At 45.7% G+C, this 22500-nt stretch overlaps 1 protein-coding gene across 1 annotated transcript in view; it reads right to left on the minus strand.

Moving 5' to 3' along the window:
* The window catches only part of LOC308163086 (cyclin-dependent kinase-like 5), a 43004-nt gene extending 21544 nt beyond the window's left edge, over window positions 1-21460 (minus strand). The window contains exons 1-6 of the mRNA XM_080537267.1: window positions 21373-21460; window positions 20035-20069; window positions 3713-3758; window positions 2951-3087; window positions 2589-2709; window positions 2076-2135 (exon numbers count right to left, since the gene is read on the minus strand). Coding sequence (XP_080393393.1) covers window positions 2076-2135; window positions 2589-2709; window positions 2951-3087; window positions 3713-3758; window positions 20035-20069; window positions 21373-21436 — 463 coding nt within the window. The 5' untranslated portion in view covers window positions 21437-21460. The remainder of the gene's footprint in view (window positions 1-2075; window positions 2136-2588; window positions 2710-2950; window positions 3088-3712; window positions 3759-20034; window positions 20070-21372) is intronic.
* Between the last annotated feature and the right edge of the window lie 1040 nt (window positions 21461-22500).

Genomic DNA, 22500 nt, shown 5'->3' on the forward strand with positions numbered 1-22500 from the left:
TATCTGTGTTGGGATTGGGGGTGTTGCTCATTTAAATGTTTCAACATATCATCTTTCTCATTCGGATCTTATACTGGCTCAACCGCCTGGATCTCATAGAAGGATTGAAGCATACAATGATCATATGACAATACATATGATGAAGAATTACATGACCGAGTAAACAGAAAAATATCAATATCAATTCAACAGTTCTTCAGCGAAATGTGTTTCGAAACAAGAGAGCTTGTCTGCTTGTGCAGCTTTGAATCACTCAGTCTGGTAGTTAATAACAGCATCAAAACAAAATGGAGGGAGTTGAAAACATTGCGTGGCAGACATTATGTTATGGACATTATGTTGCCAATCTGGAGTGAGAGACAGACAACAAGCTGAGGCTCTTCCTGTGTCAGTTAAGCAATATCACACGAGAGGGAGTGTGTTATACTGAATATCAGAACGGCTGTGATTGGGTCGTAGGTACGAGGCCGCAGGCAGAGTGATATTCAGTATAACAGCACGACCTCAAGTGTGATATTGCTTTTATACAACAGTTCTACAGTGCCATTTTTTGGGGGGGGTTTTGTTTTGTCCCCCCCCCCTCCAGGATCCAGAGATCCGGCGCAATTCCGAAAACATTCAGGGCTCAAACCTGGCGACGCATTTTGCATAGGTGTGTGGCGTAGTTACATTTTTGGAGAGGTGCGCGAAAAGCTACGGCGTAGGCTACACAGAAGTATAAATTGGGCTTAACAGTGACGTCGTCAGGCCTGGGCGTCGAACTACGCCACACACCTACGCAGACCGTAAGAACTGTGATTGGTCCGCTTGGTAGCACATGATTCCGACATAATTCCGACTCTCTCGTAGGCCTAAATGCGGAAGCCGTGACAGAAATTACATTAACTTTTTCTGTAACTACTTATTAATAAAGATTTTAAAATTGATGATAACCATCTTATTATCTTAGTTTAATGTCATTTCAATGCATCATAGACATTTTCTTTACAACAAGCATAACAACAAAAAATCGCTATTATGTACACTTAGAGTACACTGACCAACGCGACGCAGACCGACCAACTCAGAACTATAAATTGGGAGAGCCCTTGCGTAGCCTACGGCGTAGCCGCGCGTAATTTCGACGCAGAAGTATAAATTGGGCTTTAGACGTACAGGAAGTGTCCAGAGAATAAACCACAGACACAACACCTCAACATGGAGCACCGGCTGAGAAGGAAAACAGGTTTTCTTTGAACATTGGCAACAGTGTTTACATTATGCACAAACACCTTCAACATAGCAACTTTGTCATTAAGTTCTTACAGTTGGGTGGGTGGATGCTGAATGGAACTCATATCATTGACTGAATTGTACTCTTCTCATAGATAGAGATATCAGATAGAGATATCAGAGGCGTTGCTATGATCGCAAAACATCCGGCGCTTAGCCCAGCCCACGTTTCGTCGACGGGGGTGGGGGGTTGGTGGTAGCGTAGAGTACAGGGTTCCTACAAGTTTCAACAAGTCAAATTTAAGACCTCTTTAGACCTTTTTTTTTCCTCTTTGGATAGAATCTATTCGCTACACCATATGATAGCTTTTTGTCATCCTCGAGGTGATGAAATGAGGGATTTCACTGCCACACAGACAAAAAAGGAAGCGAATTGGCATTTTTTTGTTTCCAGCTTGATTAATATCGGGGTAAATAGATGTGGTCGGACTGATTTCCTTGCAGGATCTCATTTTTAAGACCTAGCACCTCATTCTTTAGACAGAATAACCGAAATTCAAGACCTTTTTAGGCCTTCGAATTTGGCTTGGATTTTAGACTTAAAAACTTTTTAAGACCAGCGCAGGAACCCTGAGAGTAGGTAGGTAGAGTTTTTGATTGACGGATGGTAGCACCGGCTGAGAAGAAAAACTGGTTTTCTTTGAACATTGGCAACGGTGTTTACATTATGCACAAACACCTTCAACATAGCAACTTTGTCATTGAAGTTCTTATAGTTAAGTGGGTGGATGTTGAATGGAACTCATATCATTGACTGAAAGACGCCGACAGACAGTGTGAAGATTGTACGGTACTCTACTCACCAAAGTCACACAGCTTGAGAACATCTTCAGAGCTAATGAGGAGGTTCTCTGGCTTTATATCTGAGGTGGCACAGAGGAGAGACATCTCAGACACACTGCTAGCGAAGGGCGCTAGCGTCACATCAAGGAACAAACAACACCTTTTATCATTCACACGTGTCGCGAAGCCAAAGCCCCTCCGGTCCCTGTCTATAATAATCACCACAGACCCTCCATAATATTGTCATGTTTCCGTCTAAATACATCACAGGCCATCTGGAGTCTTGCTCTGAGCGCAGACATTTGCCAAAAGCTCACATCATGTGAGAGCTCTAAACAGATTGTGTTAGACTATAAAAACCATTGGAAGCCGCCATGGTCAGATGGTGGAATGCTCGCAGTCTTTAATAAACTTTAGACCATATGTACTCAAGACTCAATGAACCAAGACGGCACCACATATACGTACGAGTGTGGTTGGTTTAGGGTGATTAAATCACTTCTGGTTTCTAGAACATACGCGTGGTTCCTTACCCCGGTGGACGATGTCGTTTTTATGGCACCAGTGGATCGCTTTGATTAACTGGTAGATGTAATTTCGGACTTTTTCAAGTGGCGCACCGTTGGGCAATTCCTCGAGCAGCTCCAGCATGTTCTAAACGGAGAGAGAGAACCAGAACAGATATGCAGGATGGATCAATTACGTGAACATTATCGCCATTTGTGCTTTCATTTGAAGGTGGCCAAAATTAATTCAATTAAATAAATATTCAAATGGACTGACTTATATAGCGCCTTTATCCAAAGCGCTTTACAACGGCTCTACCTCCTGAGACACAGCCTCCCCAATATTCACTGCAGGCCACTGAGGACAGTTCCCAGGCCTGTTGTCTTACCTTCTCCACATACTCAAAGACGAGGTAGAGCTTCCCCCTCCTCCGGAAGGCCTCCTTCAGCTCCACGATATTCTCCTGCTTGAGGGTCCGGAGCATCTTAAGCTCCCGCAAGGTGGTCTCCTTAACCTCCTCATTCTCTGTGAGCAGGACAGAGAGAGAGACAGGCAGAGAGAGAGAGAGACAGACAGGCAGAGAGAGAGATAGAGAGAGAGAGAGAGAGAGAGAGAGAGAGAGACACAGAGAAAGAGAGAGAGACAGAGAGAGAGACAGGCAGAGAGAGAGAGAGAGAGACAGGCAGAGAGAGAGAGACAGAGAGAGAGACAGGCAGAGAGAGAGAGAGACAGGCAGAGAGAGAGAGAGACAGAGAGAGAGAGACAGAGAGAGAGACAGGCAGAGAGAGAGAGACAGGCAGAGAGAGAGAGACAGAGAGAGAGAGAGACAGGCAGAGAGAGAGAGAGAGAGAGACAGGCAGAGAGAGAGAGACATGCATGAGCACCCAGACCAGCCATGAGGCATACACAGGATGATTTGGGCTGAACTAGGGGATGGAGAGGGAAACCTGTGATCCTCTGGTTCTGTTTCAACACCTGTCTTCCATGAAGTAATCACTGATCTCAAATGATTGGAGTGGTCAAAGTAAACGTTCTAGTGCATTTCTTTCATGATTCAAGTCCTGTCAGATCAGTGATAGGAAGGAAGGATTTCATAGTGCAGTATTGTGTGTGTGTGTGTGTGTGTGTGTGTGTGTTTTATGCCTCCTACCTTCGCTGTCCTTGAACTTCTTAATGGCCACAATTTCATTGGTCTCCTGCAATAAAAAGGCAAGAGTGACTAATTAGGACACTGCCAGGCAGCTCAGGCGGCCTATCAGGAAGCACGTTGTGCTCTGTGGGCGTCACACAACAGCAGAGGGCAACGAAAGAAACACATCTGATCACGTTTAATTACGCTTGCTGCTCACCCAAACACATCTCAACGCACCAGCACTACAACACAAGCCACGCTGCTGACTAGTCATACATAATCTGATCCATTAGGTGTTTATTAATGCCTGTGTGGTGGTGTTATTTTTAAAACGTTGACATTTTTGAGTTAGTAATTCATAAAACACAAAGGTTCCATCTCACAAAACATAACGGAATGTAAAAACTTTGACGCTCAATATCTCTGAACTGCCCTAAACGGAGATAGAACCTTATCATTCTAAACGGAGATAGAACCTTATCATTCTAAACGGAGATAGAACCTTATCATTCTAAACGGAGATAGAACCTTATAATTCTAAACGGAGATAGAACCTTATCATTCTAAACGGAGATAGAACCTTATCATTCTAAACGGAGATAGAACCTTATCATTCTAAGCTCACGATTAAATGTCTATGGCCTTTTTCCCTTCATCTTTCTAGGTGGTCTACAGCATCATGACAGGCACTGAGAGCCCTCTGGTGTTCTCTATGTCCTACTTAGGCCTGGTGTGGCTGCCAATGGCACTGAGCAGCACTGCTCTACTTTCCTACCCCGTCTCCGAGAGCCACAGGCGCCACCGTTGTCTTGTCAGGGCAACATGGAGTCAGAGTGAGCGGTTCGGTTCAGAGAGAGAGAGAGAGAGAGAGAGACAGGCAGAGAGAGAGAGAGAGACAGGCAGAGAGAGAGAGAGAGAGACAGGCAGAGAGAGAGAGAGAGAGAGACAGGCAGAGAGAGGGACAGGCAGAGAGAGAGAGAGAGAGAGAGACAGGCAGAGAGAGAGAGAGACAGGCAGAGAGAGAGAGAGAGACAGGCAGAGAGAGAGAGGGAGAGACAGGCAGAGAGAGAGAGACAGGCAGAGAGAGAGAGAGACAGAGACAGGCAGAGAGAGAGAGACAGGCAGAGAGAGAGAGAGAGAGAGACAGGCAGAGAGAGAGGGGGAGAGACAGGCAGAGAGAGAGAGACAGGCAGAGAGAGAGAGAGAGAGAGACAGGCAGAGAGAGAGAGAGACAGGCAGAGAGAGAGAGGCAGAGACAGAGAGAGAGAGAGACAGGCAGAGAGAGAGACAGGCAGAGAGAGAGAGAGACAGGCAGAGAGAGAGAGAGAGAGACAGGCAGAGAGAGAGAGACAGGCAGAGAGAGAGAGACAGGCAGAGAGAGAGAGACAGGCAGAGAGAGAGAGGCAGAGAGAAAGAGAGAGAGGCAGAGAGAGAGAGAGAGAGAGAGAGAGACAGAGAGAGAGAGACAGGCAGAGAGAGAGAGAGAGACAGGCAGAGAGAGACAGGCAGAGAGAGAGGGGCAGAGACAGAGAGAGAGAGAGACAGGCAGAGACAGAGAGACAGGCAGAGAGAGAGGCAGAGAGAGAGAGAGAGAGAGACAGGCAGAGAGAGAGAGAGAGACAGGCAGAGAGAGAGAGAGAGACAGAGAGAGACAGACAGGCAGAGAGACAGGCAGAGAGAGAGAGACAGAGAGAGACAGACAGGCAGAGAGACCGGCAGAGAGAGAGAGAGAGAGCGACAGGCAGGAGAATGCATGAGCACCCAGACCAGCCATGAGGCCCAGGATGATTTGGGGGATGAACTAGGGGATGGGAGAGGGAAAGCTGTGATCCTCTGGTTCTGTTTCAACACCTCTCTCTCTCTTCCTCAGGGAGCCACAGGCGCCACCGTTCGTTGTCAGTGCAACACGGAGTCAGAGAGAGAGTGAGCGGTTCCTCCGCCTCCTCCCCACAGCGGAGCGGGAAGCGAGGATGAGTCACCCAGCGGGGTGACGCGGAGCGCAGCTCCGAACGTCTTATCTAAGTGCTTCTATGCAAACGAACGGCGTTGAAAAACACAAACAAACAGGTAGCTAACACGGAACATCAAGCTCATCATCATGCTCAATTATAGACGATGTATTGTTGTTAAATCAAGTTCACACAAACAGATCTGGCACCAAAACCGAGTTCGCTAAAACTGTCTCAAAGACAAGACATCGTCGTGGTTACAGAGCAGCAGATCAATTTTGTCAGGATAGGATTCCACGAAGAGCAAGCTAAAGAGAGAGAAAACCTGTAGGTGTGTTTTGATACCACACGGATGCCAAGCCCTGCAGTGCTGCATTGAAGTAGGCTAATTTGGGACCTAAGCCACTGCAGGCAGCTCTTCCTCTGCTAACAGATACACACAAACACAAGTCGGAGCTAATGAGCATGTTTGCGAATTCAACAAGTATGTTATGTTGGCATCGGAGTTCCTTTCAAGCTGTTGTTCCAGTATAGCTGAGGTGTGTCAACTGGTCCAGTCACTCTTGACTCTGCATGGCTAGCAAAACAAACATTTAAATGGTAAATTGTAAATAGACTGCACTTATATAGCTATGCCTTTATCCAAAGCGCTTTACAACGGCCTCTCATTCACCCATTCACACACACATTCACACACCAATGGCGCCAAGCTGCCATGCAATGCCCCGCTCACTGGGAGCAATTTGGGGTTCAGTGTCTTGCCCAAGGACACTTCGACATGTGGCCAGCCGGGGCTCGAACCGCCGATCTGCCAACCTTGCGATCATTAGACGGCGGCTCTACCTCCTGAGACACAGCCGCCCCACATTTAGGCCGACTTGTCATCCAGTCTTTGCAAGTCAACCTTTAAGGCTTAGGTCACTTCGGCTTTTTAAAACAGGGCAAGAACATGTGTTCACTGTTAATGGCAAGTAAGTGTCTTTCACCTCCCAGCACCTCCATGTACGTACGTCATGTCCACATGCTCCTGTTAGAGGCAGCGGAGCGTTTCAGTCGTGTGAGCCTCTTGTGCAACAACTTTATTTTAAGCCCTTTTGGAATTCTCCTGTGGGGCTGGACTGGAGGGCTAATTTATCTGGGAGAGGCTGCTGCCTGCTGTGTGAAACAGTCATCACACACATCTCACACAGCCTCACACAGCCTCACACACAGCCTCTCACACAGCCTCACACAGCCTCTCACACAGCCTCACACACAGCCTCTCACACAGCCTCTCACAGCCTCTCACACAGCCTCACACAGCCTCACACACTACACACAGCCTCACACACAGCCTCACACACAGCCTCTCACACAGCCTCTCACACAGCCTCTCACAGCCTCTCACACAGCCTCTCACAGCCTCACACAGCCTCACACACAGCCTCACACAGCCTCACACAGCCTCACACACAGCCTCACACACAGCCTCACACACTACACACAGCCTCACACACTACACACAGCCTCACACACTACACACAGCCTCACACACTACACACAGCCTCTCACACAGCCTCTCACACAGCCTCACACACAGCCTCACACACAGCCTCTCACAGCCTCACACACAGCCTCACACACAGCCTCACACACAGCCTCTCACACAGCCTCACACACAGCCTCACACACAGCCTCTCACACAGCCTCACACAGCCTCTCACACAGCCTCTCACACAGCCTCACACAGCCTCTCACACAGCCTCACACAGCCTCTCACACAGCCTCTCACACAGCCTCTCACACAGCCTCTCACACAGCCTCTCACACAGCCTCACACAGCCTCACACACAGCCTCACACACAGCCTCACACACAGCCTCTCACACTACACACAGCCTCTCACACAGCCTCACACACTGCCTCACACAGCCTCACACACAGCCTCACACACAGCCTCACACACAGCCTCTCACACAGCCTCTCACACAGCCTCACACACAGCCTCACACAGCCTCACACACAGCCTCACACACAGCCTCACACACAGCCTCTCACACAGCCTCACACACAGCCTCTCACACTACACACAGCCACACACAGCCTCACACAGCCTCACACACAGCCTCTCACACGACACACAGCCTCTCACACAGCCTCACACACAGCCTCACACAGCCTCTCACACAGCCTCACACACAGCCTCTCACACAGCCTCACACAGCCTCACACAGCCTCACACACAGCCTCTCACACAGCCTCACACAGCCTCACACACAGCCTCTCACACAGCCTCACACACAGCCTCACACACAGCCTCACACACTACACACAGCCTCTCACACAGCCTCACACAGCCTCACACACAGCCTCACACACAGCCTCACACACAGCCTCACACACAGCCTCTCACACAGCCTCACACAGCCTCACACACAGCCTCACACACAGCCTCACACACAGCCTCTCACAGCCTCTCACACAGCCTCACACACAGCCTCTCACACAGCCTCTCACAGCCTCTCACACAGCCTCACACACAGCCTCACACACAGCCTCACACACAGCCTCACACACAGCCTCACACACAGCCTCTCACACTACACACAGCCTCACACAGCCTCACACACAGCCTCACACACTACACACAGCCTCTCACACGACACACAGCCTCACACACAGCCTCACACACTACACACAGCCTCACACAGCCTCACACACTACACACAGCCTCTCACACAGCCTCACACACTACACACAGCCTCACACACAGCCTCACACACTACACACAGCCTCACACACAGCCTCTCACACAGCCTCACACACTACACACACAGCCTCACACACAGCCTCACACAGAGCCTCACACACAGCCTCTCACACAGCCTCTCACACAGCCTCACACAGCCTCACACAGCCTCACACACAGCCTCACACACAGCCTCACACAGCCTCTCACACAGCCTCACACAGCCTCTCACACAGCCTCACACACAGCCTCACACAGCCTCACACACAGCCTCACACAGCCTCTCACACAGCCTCTCACACAGCCTCACACACAGCCTCTCACACACAGCCTCTCACACAGCCTCTCACACAGCCTCTCACACTACACACAGCCTCTCACACTACACACAGCCTCTCACACAGCCTCTCACACTACACACAGCCTCTCACACAGCCTCACACACAGCCTCACACAGCCTCACACACAGCCTCACACAGCCTCACACAGCCTCACACACAGCCTCACACACAGCCTCACACACAGCCTCACACACAGCCTCACACAGCCTCACACAGCCTCACACACAGCCTCACACACAGCCTCACACACAGCCTCACACAGCCTCACACACAGCCTCACACACAGCCTCACACACAGCCTCTCACACTACACACAGCCTCTCACACAGCCTCTCACACAGCCTCTCACACAGCCTCACACAGCCTCACACAGCCTCACACAGCCTCACACAGCCTCTAACACAGCCTCACACACAGCCTCACACACAGCCTCACACAGCCTCTCACACAGCCTCACACACAGCCTCACACACAGCCTCACACACAGCCTCTCACCACTGGAGGAGCCCAGAGTACCTCTGCTGTCCTGCCTGGCGTCCAGCACCTGAGCTGAGCCTAACCTCACACAGTTACACACTACAGTGCAATCTCAATCATTCCCGAATGAGAAATGGGGGGCGCTCACTCACTGAACTTTGTGTCCAGAGTTTAATCTGCTTTTACTAGATGCAAGATGATGAGAAAGGTTGTTAATGATGGAGACAAGAAGACATTTCCAAGATGACTGACTGGCAGCCATTTTACTCTAATTATGAACCTGAACCAAACCAAAGAGAATTTCAAAGTTGTGTCATGTCCGGAATGTTTGGCGGATCAGATATGGATTTGTGTTTTCTGCCGAGTCACGCCGAGCTAGTAACTGAAACCAGCAAGTAGACCTCTGATGTTCACAGGAATACAAGGGGTCTTTGTAGTGTAAAGTACTGTAAAAGACGTGGAACTTGAAGGATCTTTTGACAGCGAGAGGAGAGGTGAGTAGACCGACTCACAGAGCCAAACAGCGCTGCTGTCATGCCAGCGATTGTCCGGGCGGCTCACGACTATGTCAAAAATAAAACTAGGAGAAAAAAAAGAAAAAAGAGAGTGGAGTGTTCTAAATAGGTGATGTGTCTCTCAAGCTCTGTCCATTTCAGAGAACAGAAAGGTACTTTATTTCAAACGGTCACAACTGATGATATGCCTTCAACACACACACACACACACACACACACACACATTGGAGCAATTTTAGGGGTTGAGTAACATGCTGAACAGCACTTACCACAGGAGAATCCCCCGCCGCCAACTGCCAGTTTAGATCCTACTTACGGTATAGCCTGTCCTGCGCTTTAAACAGGCAGCTACAGACTAGTGATCTGCCTCTCTAACCTCTAGGCCAGTGGTGTAGTCTAGGTGATAGGCAGGACTACGCCGTATACCCACTAGGAAAGGCCAAGGATTTCCGTATACCCACTTAAACATGTGTGAGGATACGTAACGGTGTTTTGTGACAGAACTTTCACACTTTCATTCATAAAATTCCCCCCGTCTGTGTTACGAAGCACTTGACTTTTGGACCATTGGGACTGACTATAGCGTCATATACCATCAACGGGGGGAGATGCGACATGAAATTATTATGTTTATTATTATTATTATTATGTCAAAATGCAGCACTATCATGCACAGATCAGCCTTATAACATGTAATGTTTGATATATATAACGTTAGACAGGGAGCGCAGATTTATTTTTATGGCGTTCCGAAATGAACGATATGAGGCTGGGAGGGAAAAATCACAATATACCCACTAGAAAACACTAGACTACACCACTGCTCTAGGCTACCTGACACAAAACACAGGAAAAACACATAATAACATAAAAGCTTGATGACCGGATGGGTTACTGGGGTATTCTATCCATCACTGATAAAAATGCATTTATGCCAGATAAACAGACATTTCACCACAGGCAAACATTAAATTTGCATGTCCGTTGCTGAAAAGGCACAATAATATACATACAGTTTTCTACAAGTTTTTGGGCACACATGGAAATATATTTCTAATAGAATATGGGTTAGGTATACTGGGTAGTACCCAATGAGATGAGATGCAATTGGAGAAATTACAATATTGAAAGTGGTATTGCACTATGAACATCCTTAAAATCCTGTCAACCAAAGTCACTCTTTAATTAGTTGCTTGATCTGTTTATCATAAAAGTGATCAAATTCAGATGAGTGAAATCAAAATACAAATTAAGCTGCGTGCAATTAATGTGCAGTTTGTTATGACCCTTAGGTTGGGGGAGGCTAAATTAACTCTGACATATGAGTAACTGAGAGTGATCATCACTGCCTACATCAGAACAAAAATATATTTTTAAAAGATAGCATAGATGGACTGCACTTAACGGCCTCTCATTCACCCATTCACACACACATTCATACACCAATGGCGGCCAAGCTACCATGCAAGGCGCTGGCCCACTCATTGGGGGCAATTTGGGGTTCAGTGGCTTGCCCAAGTACACTTCGACATGTGGCCAGCCGGGGCTCGAACCGCCGATCTGCCAACCTTGCGATCATTAGACAGCGACTTTACCTCCTGCGCCACAGCCGCCCCTACGATACCGGGTAGACTTTTTTGGATCAGAGTGTTTCACAGTGGAAAGCACCTCTAGGATGTCTAGCGTTGCTAACTAACACACCAGAGAAGTAGGACAGAAAGCAATGGGAACAGATCAGTTAATTCCTGACTGTCTAGGTGCATTCAACAGCCTCAACAACAGCCCCCCCAAAAGACATTAATCCATCAGGAAAATATGGAGAGTTTGTCGTCTGAGAGCAGATCATTTCTGTCCCCTCTGCTTCTGTGTTCTCCTGCTGTCAGATTCTAATGTAGTCAGGAGCTCCACTCAAGGTGACCTATTTAACACTACATATATTTTCTTCCTCTCTCGTCCCAGTTTCTGTTCAGCGGGTGCGAAAATAACTGCTCCCTTCAAAAGAGGGCAGACGCTTTTCTCTTTTTTTCCCAACTTTATTTATACACTCAACCATACCATGTTTAAATAAAGACTAATTCAATCAGTCTTAACCACTTTGCTGTAGTGTGCCAACACACATTGTTGTTAACTGTACTGTAGGTAATTCAATCTAGCTTAAGTTCAACGCTTGTGTGTCTTTCCATATGGGTGTACAGTGAGTTACTGATTAGCCTAGTTTTGACTGGCTTGTTGGCTTGTGAAAGAATTCTTTCAGGTTGTAAGTCTGACTTACAGGTCTCTGTTTACTTAGCACACTGGAAAAAACAGGGAAAAAAATAGCCTGTTATCAGAGGTGTTTATTACTACAGAAATTAATAGGCTACTACACAAGCATCATCACATCATTGGAGACCATAGAAACTCTAAACAGGAGGTGTTATGTCAATGTGTGTTGCCTCTTTCAGACCGGAGTTGCAAGGGGAAACCTTTTTACAACATCACGGATTAGCACATTCACAGTCCAGCTCCGCACGCAGACCGCATTCCTCAGAGGCATCGTCCCGTGGTTAAATAAATACTTACCAGAGCTAATGTTTACTCTTTCACTTTCGGGTGCTTTCTTTTCCAGCTGGTGAAACCCTAGCTCTCGCTTTGTTTAATCTTTGCCCAAACACTGACACTTAATAATGAAGTAGGGCACAATAACAGATAGTCATCAGCCACAAGCAAGCATTCGCCCCTGGGATGTGTTACTATGTATGTAACTAGACTGTGTGCCATTGTACTGGGCTTACCTCGGCGGTACGCTGACACACAGGACCCTGGCTCACGTTTCACTGACTGAGTGCAGCGACTGACCCCGACACAATGCAGAGATAAGAGCCTGAGGGAGAACGTGCCCAGAGACAAGCTCCCTCCTGGGACTGGCAGCACGCCGTCAGCTCCCCTGAGAGTTACTGTGGTGTTACTGTGGTGTGGCACTACAGGGATATACGTACAACAGTCATGGTAGTGTTGTGGGATAGCCTGTAATTGATTCTTAATAGATTTAGTAGACCTTATAAAGCACAAAGAGCTTAAATCAATTGTCTCCAAAGAGGCCTTTTATTAAGCAGAGTTACATGAGCGCAGAGAGAAAAATGAGCAGACCAATAAGCAAGAAGCAATAGCCCCAAAAGCAAAAAGCCCCCAACGATGGGTGGGACTGATATTTATAGAACTGTCCTTGGTCATGAGGTCACCATTCTTGGGAACCAATCATATTATACAAATCAGTGGTTACACAAGTTATGGGCCCTGTCCATAGTCAGAATTATTCACTGCGCCACAGATCTTGGCCCATCGCTTACAGCAAGGAAATGGGCCTTCCTTGAGTGCTGCTAGATTCACCAAACTGTAGAGAGACTTACATTTCTCAGTATAAAATTATATTAAACCACAACAGTAGCTCATTTCCCCTGCAGTAGCAAATACTAACGATCTCACACACTGACTTAACGTGGCTTGTGACCCACTACTACACAGACATGAAAGACTGGGCTTCTAGGGCCTGAACGTCATCAACGGTCCATGAACAGCACCAGTAGCACCAGTTCAATCCTTCATCTTGGCGCAGAGCAGGGAACTGAGAACTGAATCTTAAAAAAGTAATATCAGTACGTCAACAATGTATTCTTTTGTATTCAGTCTTTTCTTGGAATCATGTTAAACAGTTTCAGTAGAATCTTTAATGCAGTATTGCCCTGTAAAATTGAGCAAAATAGTCTTTGATGGAAAAAGTCGAAATACACAAACACATGAAGTGACGTTACAAATGTGGATTCTGCAAAATATTCTTAATCTAAAGACGCTATGGAAAGAGACATCGAGGTCGTCTTGGACATGCCTCAATATCTGGAATTAAACCTCTGCTGGCACTACTTCTTCTCTGTAAGTCCATTTGCACACAAAGCTGCTTTTGTGTTTTTTGTATTTTATAGAAATAATAATAATAATAATAATAATAATAACTTTATTTGTATAGCGCTTTTCCTGCAGCTCAACGTGCTTTATTCATTATATAATCTTAATTTAATTATTTTGTAATTTAAAGGCAATATTAAAAGGATGGGTTTTTATAATCTTAATTTAATTATTTTGTCATTTGAAGGCAATATTAAAAAGATGGGTTTTTAGTCTTGACTTGAGCATATGTGCTGAGGCTGCATCCCTAATGTAAACTGGCGGTGCATTCCACAATCTGGGTGCATAAAATGAGAATGCAGCCTCACCAAATAGTTCCTCAGTACTTTTTTCTTTTATCTCATGTTCATGTTCTCAGGTTGAGGCATAAATGGAAGACTGCTCCACTGGCCTCCCCTCCAATCAGCACTGAGCAAACACAGACCTTGTAGTGTGTCATCAAACCCACCGTCACTCTGGAAAAAGGATTTGCTGCTGCGAGTATTGAACTGGCTTTGTCCACACGCAGTACAAACATGCAGCAAACATGCAGCAAAGGTTCACAAAATGCCGTAACATTCTCAGAACGGCGTTCTCTCACGGCCTAGACTACACCATTGATAATTCATTGCTCCATATTCCCCAAAAGAGCCCTAGAGTCGGTTGTGTAAATTGCTCAGATTCAGTTCAACTGCTTGTGTAAGACTTGGATATTTCATTTCCCCACTGTTAACTACAGGTTAGAGCAACGTCTCGTTCGTAAACAGCAGAATCAAAACACATCACAGTGTTGGGAGATTACCTCCTTTCTGCAACATCAGGGCATTTTTCGAGACATGCTGGATCACGTCGGTTTCCAGAGTTTGTGGTGATTGAACCTCTCTGCGTATCAGCTGGGAAGCACAAACGCAAGAACGAACACACACCAGTGCTCTCAGGACCGCTCAGGCCCGACGTTTGATTTGAATCCTACACAAGAAAACAACTCAGCACTCTCTGGAAATACTTTTAAAATGCTGATTCAAATCCTCCCAGTCAAACTCTAGAGTACAGCATCACTCACGGCCTCCTCTGGCATAAAAACATCCTGCCGTACCGTTAGACTAATCACCCATCACTGTAGTGGGCTGACGTTCCTCTCCATCCCCCTCGCACCAATTACATTACTTGCCTTTAGTCTTGCATGAAGTGTGGGGGTCGGACATCACCAGACACTACGGCCTCCGCCACGGGTCATCTAAGATTCTCTGTGTAACATAATTAGCTTCCAGGATGAACCGCTTCTGCTACATTAGCCGGTCACACCCCGGTTCGTTAGGATACCGGCCAATTAAATGGTGTGGAGGGAAGAGAAGAGACACAACTGGATGTCTGATTTGTGCAGGAAACTAAATCCTCTGTGTGTCTCTCCTTTGTTCTGACAGGATGTCAGGCATCCTGAAATACATGTAAGTGTGTAGATTGGATTCTACTTTGTAGCCTAATAATAATAATAATAATAATAATAATAATAACTTCGATTTCTATAGCGCCTTTCAAAAACCCAAGGACGCTTTACAATTCTAAAGGGGAATGGTCAGACAGACAAAACAGAAAACAAACAAAGCAAAACAGAAACATTGACTAGGGGCCAAAGGCCTTGGTGAACAGATGGGTTTTACATCATCACTATCAGACAGAAATAGATTTTCAATTTCCATTTTTTGGGCATTTAGGGGTGTGGGACGAGGGCAGGATGTTGTTGGCCCTCTCTCAGAGATTGGACCAAAATCAGGTAGAGATGGGACGAAGGTTGCACAGGAAATCAAAGAGAGAAACAACATGTGTTGATAAGCAACAGATATCCAGAATTCTGATATCGGATGATAAGGACACCGCTTGAGACCTGTCAGAACTGCAGAGTCACTACCCATCTTCCGTCGTAGACTGAAGACCTCCATCTCTTCAGGTTATACTTTAACTGCTCCTCCTGAGACATCTACTGCCCCCCAGCACTGTGTCTCCTGAAAACACCCGCTTTTCCCCTCTACTGTGTCCCCTAAAAACTTCTATTGACCCCCTTGTACTGTTTCTCTGTTTCTCCAGTGTCTATATATATTTAAAAAAATAAAAAAATAAAAAAAATAGGTTTAGAAGAAGGTGATAGAAGAAGGTTTTTCCTTCTATCAACGGCCCCGGGCCTGAGCTGGATTACTCTTCCTGCTACGACTGGTGGATTGATGATTCACTTCTTGCTTAGTCAAATGAACAAGGCGTCTGCTTAACGCCAAAAATGTAGACCTTCATACTCATACTGTCAAACTCAAGCTTCAAAAGTACCAACTGCAGGTGCTTGATTGGTCCCTAGAGGGTCGTTTGTTGTCGACCTGAGTGAGTGACATGTCCTCTGTCACTGAGACCTCCCCGGCCAAACCACAAAGGCACACATTTGACGCTCCATCGGCCGTTCAGGAACATTAATAAAAGATGAGCTCCGAGACAAACAGTTCCTCAGTACTCCTACAACCAGGAGCGCTTTGCTTTCTCTCCTGTCTACCCAGCTAATTAGCTTATTAACTCTGTGGTTTGAAATGTCTAATAGGCCTAATTAATTGCAGCCAAAGGAGTTATGATTAGTGATCATGGGCCATGATATGAATGAATGAATGAATGAATGAATGAATGAATGAATGGTCTTTATTGTCATTGCTACAGTACAGGTACCAAACAACGAAATTTAGGAGGGGGGGCTCCCCTGGTGCTAGGAAAGAAAAAAAAAGAAAAAAAAAAGAAGGGAAAGGAGCTGGTTTACATAAATAAAGGCTATGTACACTATCCACTATACTATACTGTACAGATAAATCAATAGATATCATACTGGACATGACGTTGTAATGCATGAGTGGAATATGTGATTAAAGACTCCATTGGGAACCAATTAGATAATCTTACAGTTGCATCATGCAAAGAAATCATGATTAAATAAAAACCTCTTGAGGTTGAAGTTTGATGAAGTGGACGACTCTTCGACACCTACGGGTTAAGATTGAGATCTTAGGCAGACCGTTCGATTGTCTGAATAGAAATACTCTGTACAAGTGGAGGTCAACTACCAACAGATCTACACACTGTGCGACCTCCGCGTCCTAGCGACAGTCAGGCTATCCTTGAGGCTATAACTGAGCAGCTCAGCCAGCTGCAGGGAGGAGAGGAGACATCATCCATCATCCTTTGCTTTGACACAAACACAGCTGCCGTCCCTGGCCTGCCTCACGCCTGGCCATTGTCACCAGCCCTCCTCATGCTGGGCTTACTGGGCTGACTCGCTCTACCCATCTAAAACTGCAGTGCCAGGAGTAAGACAATATGGAAGAGAGGTGTGTGTGTGTGTGTGTATGGTAAATGGACTGCACTTATATAGCGCCTTTTTTGCTGCTCCAAAGCGCTTTACAACGGCCTCTCATTCACCCATTCACACACACCCATTCACACACCAATGGCGGCAAGCTGCCATGCAAGGCGCCGGCCCGCTCACTGGGAGCAATTTTGGGGTGTCTGTTCAGTGTCTTGCCCAAGGACACTTCGACATGTGGCCAGCCGGGGCTCGAACCGCCGATCTGCCAACCTTGTGATCATTAGACGGCGACTCCACCACTCTGCGCCACAGCCGCCCTGTGAGTGTGTGTGTGTGTGTGTGTGTGGGTGTGCGGGTGTGTGTGTGTGTGTGTGTGTGCGCGCGCGCAGAAGAATGCCTATGCCTGTGTCTGTGTGTATCTACAGTGGTGTGTGTGTGTGTGTGTGTGTGTGTGTGTGTGTGTGTGTGTACACGCGCAGAAGAATGCCTACGCAGGTGTCTGTGTGTGTATCTACGCGGGTGTGTGTGTCAGTGTCAGTCTGACGTGCAGAGAGTGTGGAGGAGAGTAGAGGAATTCAAAGCATTAGGCTACAACATCATGAAAAGGCACCAGGCTGTGAATAACAGAATAACACTCTGAAGAAACCGACGACCTTGCAGCACATTAGCACCACAGCTATAAATATGCTAATATAAAAACCTTAGAAAAAGCCCTATTGTGTTGAGATAATTGGAGCCTAATCACGCTCCACAGTGCTGTTCTGTCTATACAACGGAGACGTTGGGGTGTTTTCGCAGCTGCTTTTGGAGACGGCTCGGGATCAATCCGACTGCATTATAAAGCTGAGTAATTACAGACCAGTGGTTCAGGTCTGTGGCAGCCGGGCATTCCTCTCCTTCATACGACTGCTTGCTCAACACGTTTTCTCACTGACACTCAATCTGTCCTCAGCCAACTTCTGTGTCTGTTGTTGTTTTTGTTCTTGATAATGCTGTAGTAGGCAGCGTGTTGTTCCAAGACACTTGTTTCAAGACGCTTGCATCACGTCCATGGAAGCGTTGTCAGCATTTATGCCTATAAGAGGTAGACTCAGATTACCTACGTTTATTAATAATATACATAAGGCCTCGAAGGAAGTGAGTAAGTCTCTATGATCGCTGGTTATTAATTGTTGGAAAGCTGTCAGTTTATGGACCGGGCGTTTCCTTCAATGGTTCAACAGAGGACAAGGGTATTAAAACACAGAGCATCCATCTTTTCAATATCGGATCTTAAGTTGGCTGTAGCCTATACTTAATAATTTTTTCTTGCCAGAATTCTGAGTGATCTAGTGTAAAGGCAAAGCCAGAGACAGTAAACAAATAAAAGCTAACACTACCAAATAATGTGAAAAAGGGGGACAGCAAGTATAAAACCTATCATATCACAATAAAAATCTTCAAATTATATTATCTTTAACCTAATTAACACATGACATAACATTATACACAATTTGTGGGGGAAATGACACATTAAAACAACAATTTATGTCTCTCTATAATTGTGTTTGCCTTTCATAGCTCTCTTAATGAAAACACATTCATCAAAGGCAAATTGTGTGTGAGTGTGAGTGCCATTTGTCAGTTTAAAGCAATGACCTGTTAATCATCAATGACCTGTTAATCATCAATGACCTATTAGCTAAGCATCAATAACCCCCTTTTGACCCCCTGACAAAATAATTGATTGACTTATTAATAAATGCATCACATGTGTGTATACAATTAGTTTTTTAGCTGTGTAGTTTTATTGAGTTTATACCAATGTCTGGCCTAATTATCAGATGAATTGTTGATGTGTTGAAGACTTATTTCCCACACTGTATATAAAACATACAGTACCAGTTGTGGTATTGTGGTAGCCTACATTTAGACATAACCGATAGCCTACCATCATACAATAAATGTGTGCCCTCATGTTGGAGAGAGCACGTTCTATGGGCCTGGACTAGAGACAGAGTACCAGTGTACCCATCTGCCCCAATCAGCGGGAGAGGGGGTGCAAGAGCCCTTTGTCAGCGAGCCCTGGTTGCTGACGTGATTGGTTATAAATAAACTCTGTTGCACATGAGGCATTGTGGATCAGGAGGATTCGGAAACAGAGCAGCTCGTTAAGCGAGAGGTACTGGAATTAAGAACAGCCTGGATGACAGGTTTCCAATGTTACAACGATTAGAAATCATGACAAGCTTTATAGTTGCATATGTCCCTCACATAGGCCAGTATCAATACATCATCATTCAGAAACTACATTTTAAAATCAAGAATGTTTTTCAACGAGGTAATGATCATCCACATTAAAATAAGAGAGAATCCATCACTCAAAGCCATTGTGTTAAGGCTTCATATTCACAGATTATCTTATCTGTCTGAGATTACAGCTCAATCTCTCTTCTCGGGACAAACCAGAGCAGAGATAACGAGATTAGCAGATTATCCTTTGGGAATTTAATAAAATATCACACCAGGCTTGTATAACACCACTGCAGTGAACCTACACAGAGATGCCCAGACACACGCAACATGGACCATTTCATTCAGACACCTAGGATTTACTGTACCTAAAACACCATGAATGGTAAATGGACTGCACTTATATAGTGCCTTTTTTGCTGCTCCAAAGTGCTTTACAACGGCCTCTCATTCACACACCAATGGCGGCAAGCTACCATGCAAGTCGCCGGCCCGCTCACTGGGAGCAATTTTGGGGTTCAGCGTCTTGCCCAAGGACACTTCAACATGTGGCCAGCCAGCCGGGGCTCGAACCGCTGATCTGCCAACCTTGTGATCATTAGACGGCGGCTCTACCTCCTGTGCCACAGTCGCACATCCATGTCTGGTATGTTGTCTTTGCCTAATTTTCACCTAACTCAGAGGCGGAGCTGTCACCCCCTCATAATGAGTAGCCTATTAACACTTCCCACACCTAAAAAACATATTCGTATTACCGTATATACCCCCGCTGTGATACAAATCCAGATCAGGTACATTCCACACACAACTCTTTCATTCATAATTGTAATAAATCTTGTCTCACCTTGTGTCGGCACTTTAGGACAACACCATAGGCACCTGGAGGGAGAGAGGCAAACATTTCTTAAGTACTCAAAGATATCACTCAAGCATTCATATCCTGATGAAGATACTGTGTAGGTAGGCTATCGCATAGGCCTTATTGTGCCAGAACATTTGGAAGGTCAGCCTCACACCATACCATGTCACCTTCAGCAACTAAGGGGCTAACATTCAGATAAACTCTGACTATGGACAAACAGTCTTTCACATGACTGAGCTGTCTATCAACACACAGGATGAATGCAAAAAGAAATGCTCCAAGCCTCGGTCAAACTAGCCTAACGTACATTTCTTGGTGACATTCCCATTGTTTCAAATTCAGCCCATTTCCTGTGATTCTTTTATTCAAAATGGTTGTCTCTGTTAGGGTCAGGATACATTGGATATCAGACGTTGCATTTTTTAAATCCCTCCAATGAGTTGTGTACTCTTAGTTAGTTAGAGAATTCAAAATAGCAGGGCTGGGTCAGTATAAGTGGGACACTCAGTGAAGTTGGCGAGCCTCCGTAAGCTCTGATGCTATTATCCTTGGCAGTGACACACACCCTCCCCAGGGGGTCCACGTGGGACTCTGGGACTGAGGAGGCCATTGATGGAAGGATCACAGCACAGCACCTCAAATACATGGTGTTGGGAGTACAGAACAAGGCAGCTTCTAAAGTAGCAGCCACTCCATTTTAACAGAGGACAAATGTTGAGCATTCCATTTACAAAGGACAAAATGAATGTGCACTAATTATAGGTCTGACCTGTTTTGCAAAACTAAAGTGCGTTGATGTGTGAGCAGCACTGCTCCCTTTACAGGTACGGTTTACTCGCTTTGTATCAAATATGAAACATCTTCATCCATATTTCAAAGGGGAACCGTGTTCCCAGATTATTGCCTGCTGGCCTATTTAAAGAGGGAGAGATCAGCGTGTGTGGAAAAGGAGGTCACATCCACTGTGAAACTGGATGTGAAACTGCAACAGATTCACACAGGTAGGGAAAAAAAGACAAGAACTCAAATTATACTAGTTTGCAATATGATAAAATACAAGAAAACCTTAAACCTTCAACATATCAATACAACAATGCTCTTCTCTACTCTGTTTTATGGTTCTGAAAATGTGTTTGTTTTGACTTTCGCTGCACGCACGCACGCACACACGGACGGACGGATACACGCATGTGCGACCGACAAAAGTCAAAACAAACAAACACACACACACACACACACATACACATACACACACACACACATACGGCAATATACCAATGAATTCTTAGAAACGATACGGTAGTAACACATCTATCTTACCTTCACCGACAATCCCAAGAACTTCAAATTTATTCATTACATCACCGATGTCAGGAATCTTCATGAAGTTGAAAGGCGGCAGGGTTGAGGTCAGTGAAGTCGGGAGGGAGAGGGAGGGCTGTGGCCTCCAGGGTTAGGTTCGCTAGCTAGGGGACACAGCACACGCCACATGCTCCCTTCAACGGTTCACCGTCACCTAGACACAATGGACACAAAAACAAATGAGCCAATGACTGTAACATCAATATGTACATAACATGATAACAATTCGTGACGTTAGAATTAGGTTCTATCTCAATTTTTGGTCAAAATTTAGTTTTTTACATAATCTGATCCATTGGGTGTGTATTAATGCCTGTGTGGTGTTATTTTTAAAATGTTGACATTTTTGAGTTAGTAATTAATAAAATACAAAGGTTCCATCTCACAGAACATAATGGAATGTAAAAACTTTGACGCTCAATATCTCTGAACTGCCCTAAACGTAGAACCTTATAATTCTAAGCTCACAAATTATGTCTAAGAAACAGTTATGTATAACACAAATACACTTATGGAGCAAATATAAGCTACTTTTCTTTCTACTTTTCTTTCTACTTTCTACTTTCTTCTACTACAGCAACTCCATCTGTGTAGATTCTCTATAGGGGCGGCTTCCACTTTCCCAGTGGAATATTGTGCTTTAGCTAGAAGCCTATTGCCTATATTTCCCTCAGCAATATGCTCCTTTGATCAATGTAGATCATACGTGTCACATCTTTTAATGCTTTTAGTACCGACTCCTTTGAGTAGCCTGCTGCCATCCTATCCCTTTAAAATGCAAAACCATCTGGTGAATTATCTTTACTATCAAACTCTCCTCCGAGGCATTAGCCTACCAAACATAGGCTCATCTCCATTTCAGAGGTGCTTTAAAAACCCCAGGGACACGCAGCGAAGATGATATATAGGCTATGCTAATAATTTATCCAAAGATACCTCTGATCCCCTCTATTCCATTCTTATCTCGAGAGAAAGTTGCTAGACACCATCGCACTCTCTGTTTCATCTCCTCCCCGCTGATGATGAGCTTAGGGGCTGACTCTTCCCCAGGACCTCCTCCATCTCCCACATTGCTGTGGGCTCAGG

Source organism: Nansenia antarctica (assembly GCF_963989245.1).
Source record: "Nansenia antarctica genome assembly, chromosome: 7".
Taxonomy (NCBI): domain Eukaryota; kingdom Metazoa; phylum Chordata; class Actinopteri; order Argentiniformes; family Microstomatidae; genus Nansenia; species Nansenia antarctica.